We start from the raw sequence: 4,487 nt of genomic DNA, 5'->3' as shown, positions 1-4,487 counted from the left end.
GGCTGGCAGGAGCCAGAGACCCCCTGACCTCCCCTGACCCCTTCTCATGCCCCTTGTAGGAGCAGCTGAGCTCAGAGCTGGGCGGAATCGCTGGCACCGTGGAAGCTTTGGGCAGCTTCCTGCGGGATGCAGCATCCCTGATGGAGGAGGTACACCCCTCATTCCCCTGCCCCCTCCTCACCTCCCCCGTGTCCCTGTCCCCCACTGCCCCTCTCCACTCTCACCCCACTCTCCCCAGGTCTCCTCCATGTCCTGCCTGGCCGAGCTGCGTCAGGAGATTGCGGGGCTGAGGGCCCCCAACAGCAGCACGGGCGCCTTCAGAGCCCTGTCCCGCATTGCCTGTGGCCACCCCGAGGGCGGGGGGCTCAGGATCCCCTCCCTCAACTGGTACGAGGACAACGATGTCAAAGCCTTCCTGGACAGGAACAGCTCGGAGCACAGACCCGTGGCCTCGGGCAGCACCAGTGAGTGGGGGGCTGTGGGAGGCTCAGCCGGGGGCTGTGGGGGACTGCTGGTGGGGGGCTGGTGGTGAGGGCTCAGCTCTGCACCCCCAGGTCCCTGGGCCCCCCCACCGGGGCCGGCCCCCGACAGTGTCATGGCTGAGGTGAGTGGGGGCTGCAGGGGGGCTGCAGGGGTCGGGGGGGTCTCATCCCACGTCTGCCTCACCTCCCTCTCACAGGTGAACCGAACCTTCCGGGAGCTGGCTGTGCTGGGGGAGTTGGGGGGTGCCTGGCAGGAGCTGGGACCCCGAATCTACACCCTCCTCAACAGCAGCCTGGAGATGCAGGTGCTCCAGGTGTGTGACCCCAGACTCCTCCCATTGCTGTGAGGTGCAAGATGGGCTGTGCTGGGGTGCAACTGACCAGGAACGGGGTGGGATGCAGCTGGAGCAGGGTGGGCTGCATGGCCTCCCATACCCTGCTGCTTTGCAGGACCTGCTGCTTGCCCCGAGCACAGCCCAGCTCCTGGACGGGTTCCTCAACGGCACCTCCTGGAAGCTGCCAGAGCTGGTCACATTCCTGACGGGGCCAGCAGGGGGACCAGGCCTCACCTGGCACCAGGTGTACGCTGATGTGGACGCAGTCCTGAGCACGCTGTCACAGTTCATGGAGGTTTGTGTCACCCTGCTGTGGGGGGCTGGCCCCTTGCACCACCCGTGCTGGCTGAGCCCTACCTGCCCTCCCACAGTGTGTCTGCCTGGACAAGATCGAGGCAGTGGCCACCGAGGAGCAGCTGGTAGCCCGAGCCCTGGAGCTGCTGGAGGAGCAGCAGTTTTGGGCAGCAGTGGTCTTCCAGCCCCCCATCAATGCCACAGCCCCCGGCCTGCCACCCCACGTCCGCTACAAGATCCGCATGGACATCGACGACGTCACGAGGACCAACAAGATCAAGGACAGGTTGGGGGATGCTGCCTGTGTCCATGGCCACCCTGTGCTGGTTGCCAGGGGATCCCTGGTGCCAGCACCTTGCTCTGCCCCCAGGTTTTGGGACCCAGGCCCTGCAGCTGATCCCTTCAGTGACCTGCGCTACGTCTGGGGGGGCTTCGTGTACATCCAGGACCTGGTGGAGCAGGCGGTGGTGAGGGTGCACACTGGGGCTGCCCCACGGACTGGGGTCTACGTCCAGCAGATGCCCTACCCCTGCTACGTGGATGATGTGTGAGTAGAGGGGCAGTCCCACACCCTGGGATGGTTGGGTGACCCCCCCTGCTGCAGTGGGGGACACATCCAAGCATCCTGCACTGGGGAGGTGGCACAGGGCTAGTCGTGCCCTGGTGTCCCTGGCTCAAGAGAGGCCCAGGGGTGTGGAGCTAAGGGTGGAATGGCTGGTGGTATCTGCCCAGGTTCTTGAGGGTCCTGACCCGCTCGCTGCCTCTCTTCATGACTCTGGCCTGGATCTACTCAGTGGCCATGATCATCAAGGGGGTGGTGCACGAGAAGGAGACGCGTCTCAAGGAGACCATGAAGACCATGGGGCTGAGCAGCGGGATCCTCTGGCTCAGCTGGTTCCTCAGCAGCTTCATCCCCTTCCTCCTCAGCTCTGCCCTCCTTGTCCTCATCCTCAAGGCAGGTTGCAGGTCTCAGGGGACAGCATGGGTGGGAGCCAGCGTGGGCGGCTGCACAAGCTCCAACCTGCCTCCATCCACAGCTGGGAAACATCCTGCCCTACAGTGACCCAGCAGTCATCTTCCTCTTCCTCGGCACCTTCTCAGTGGCCACCATCAGCCAATGCTTCCTCATCAGCACCTTCTTCCCCCGTGCCAACCTGGCCTCGGCGTGCGGTGGCATCATTTACTTCTCTCTGTACCTGCCCTACGTGCTGTGCGTGGCCTGGCGCGACTACATCACCTTCCCACTCCGTGTCCTTGTGGTGAGCTGGGATCTGCCCCTCTGCCATGCCCCTGCTGCTCTGGCTGGGGGGCTTTGGGCTGCACCCCCCCCAGGTCAGTTTTTGCCCTCACTGCCTTTCTGGCTGTCCTCAGAGCCTGCTGTCCCCCGTGGCCTTTGGTTTCGGCTGTGATTACTTCTCTCTCTACGAGGAGCAGGGGGTGGGCATCCAGTGGCACAACCTGGCTGCCAGCCCCGTGCCAGGAGACCCGTACAGCTTTGCTGCAGCCATGGGGCTGCTGCTGCTGGATGCTGTCCTCTATGGCCTGGCCACCTGGTACATCGAGGGTGTCTTCCCAGGTGAGTGCAGCTCTCCTGACCCCCAGCTGCCACTCAGCCCTGGCCCCACTTAACCCCTTCTGCTGCAGGTCAGTACGGGATCCCCAAGCCCTGGAATTTCCCCTTCCTGAAGAGCTACTGGTTTGGAGAGTCATCCTCATCTGGGCATTCCCTGTACCACAGCAGCTCCCACACTGCACCCCAAGGTGAGTCCCTGCCCACCCTGCAGCTGCCTGGCTGAGGGCAGCGGCCATAGAGCCCTCCAGCTCAGGCCTTGCTCCCCAGTGGAGGGCCCTGCACCCCATGGCAAGGGGACATCTCTGGGGACACCTCTGGAGACAGGGCTGGGGACACCTTTGGGGAAACCTTTGGGGACAGAGCTGGTGTTTGGGACAGAGTTGCTGAGGTATTTTGGGGTCATTGCCGGGGAGGCTTTGGGGTCACTGACAAGGGGGTTTTGGGGTCACTGCTGGGGAGGTTTGGGGTCACTGCCAAGAGGGTTCTGGGGTTGCTGCCGGGGAGGTTTGGGATTGCTGCCAAAGGGGTCCTGGCTGGGGTGTGACCCCTTGGTGGCTTCCAGTGCTGGTGGAGGAGCCACCTGCTGATCTCCAGCCCGGCGTCTCCATCCGCAACCTGGTGAAGGTCTATGGCAGCAGCGGCCGTGCGGCCGTCAACGGGCTGAGCCTGGACTTCTACGAGGGGCAGATCACATCCTTCCTGGGCCACAACGGCGCTGGAAAGACCACCACCATGTGAGCCACCCCAGAGGGGCTGCGTGGCCATGGCTGGGGACAGGAGCTGAGCCTGATTCTGTCCCCACACAGGAGAGGATACCCTGGCCCAAGCCTTGCTGCCCCTGTGCTCCATGACCCACTTTTCTCACCGCTTCCAGGTCCATCCTGACTGGCCTCCTGCCCCCCACCTCGGGCACTGCTTATATCCTGGGCTGGGACATCCGCTCCGATATCGACAGCATCCGCAAGTCCATGGGGATGTGTCCCCAGCACAACGTGCTCTTCGACATGTAGGCAGGGCTGGGGTGGGGTGGGGAGTGATGCAGGGCTGTCCCCTCAATCCTTGTGCCCCTCTGTCGGAGTGTTGGGGGGCAGGACGGTCGGGATGGATGGAGATGAGAGATCTCTGCAGCCAGGTCATGGAACTTGGGGTTTATTGCAAAGGGCCTGGGTGCAGGGCCCTGCTGGGAGCTGCCAGGCACAGCTCAGAGCAGGACTGAGAGAGGAGAGCGGTAGAGAGGATGAGAGGGTGAGAGAGTAAAAGGGGTAAGAGGGGTAAAAGGCAAGAGCTAAGAGAGCGAAGTTCCCATTACAATACAATAAATCTTCTTCTGTGTTGAATATTCTAATTCTCACTGACCAATCTAGTACAAGATACAAATCCTATAGCATTTACATACAGCCTATAAGAATCACTACATTACCATACTCTGTTACATTTTAAACCCTAAAAACTCCTCTTTGGGCCCTTCTGCCAGGCTACTGGGGCCTGCTCGGACCCTTGGAGCTGTCTGCAAGCAGAGGGTGTTGTTTCATCAAAAGGGGATTACCTTCAGCCAGCCACACCATTGTTTTCCCATTGTTCAGTAACTAAAGGATCTCAAAGCTTGCTTTCATTTCAATCTCACTTACAGTTTCCATATTCTCAAAATCTTTTGCCAGGCAATCATATTGATAAGGCTTTCCTGTTTCATCTTCCCCAACACCTCTCACCTTACCTTTCCCCCCCACAGCCTGACGGTGGAGGAGCACGTCTGGTTCTACGGGCGGCTGAAGGGGCTCTCGGAGCAGCAGGTGCAGCTGGAGA

General features: G+C 61.4%; 1 protein-coding gene across 1 annotated transcript in view; it reads left to right on the top strand.

Moving 5' to 3' along the window:
• ABCA7 (ATP binding cassette subfamily A member 7) overlaps nucleotides 1–4,487 on the top strand; it is a 17,827-nt gene that overhangs the window by 1,808 nt on the left and 11,532 nt on the right. Inside the window, 13 exon segments of the mRNA XM_031063265.1 lie at nucleotides 71–149; nucleotides 239–604; nucleotides 680–796; nucleotides 933–1,112; nucleotides 1,189–1,397; nucleotides 1,482–1,658; nucleotides 1,844–2,066; nucleotides 2,149–2,370; nucleotides 2,483–2,687; nucleotides 2,756–2,872; nucleotides 3,247–3,418; nucleotides 3,559–3,690; nucleotides 4,414–4,487. The exon segment at nucleotides 4,414–4,487 is cut by the window's right edge and continues 183 nt beyond it. Coding sequence (XP_030919125.1) covers nucleotides 71–149; nucleotides 239–604; nucleotides 680–796; nucleotides 933–1,112; nucleotides 1,189–1,397; nucleotides 1,482–1,658; nucleotides 1,844–2,066; nucleotides 2,149–2,370; nucleotides 2,483–2,687; nucleotides 2,756–2,872; nucleotides 3,247–3,418; nucleotides 3,559–3,690; nucleotides 4,414–4,487 — 2,273 coding nt within the window.

The sequence above is a fragment of the Geospiza fortis genome, unplaced genomic scaffold (assembly GCF_000277835.1).
Source record: "Geospiza fortis unplaced genomic scaffold, GeoFor_1.0 scaffold241, whole genome shotgun sequence".
NCBI classification, from domain to species: domain Eukaryota; kingdom Metazoa; phylum Chordata; class Aves; order Passeriformes; family Thraupidae; genus Geospiza; species Geospiza fortis.
The sequence above is the reverse complement of the archived record's forward strand: the minus strand, read 5'-3'. Positions and strand labels throughout refer to the sequence as shown.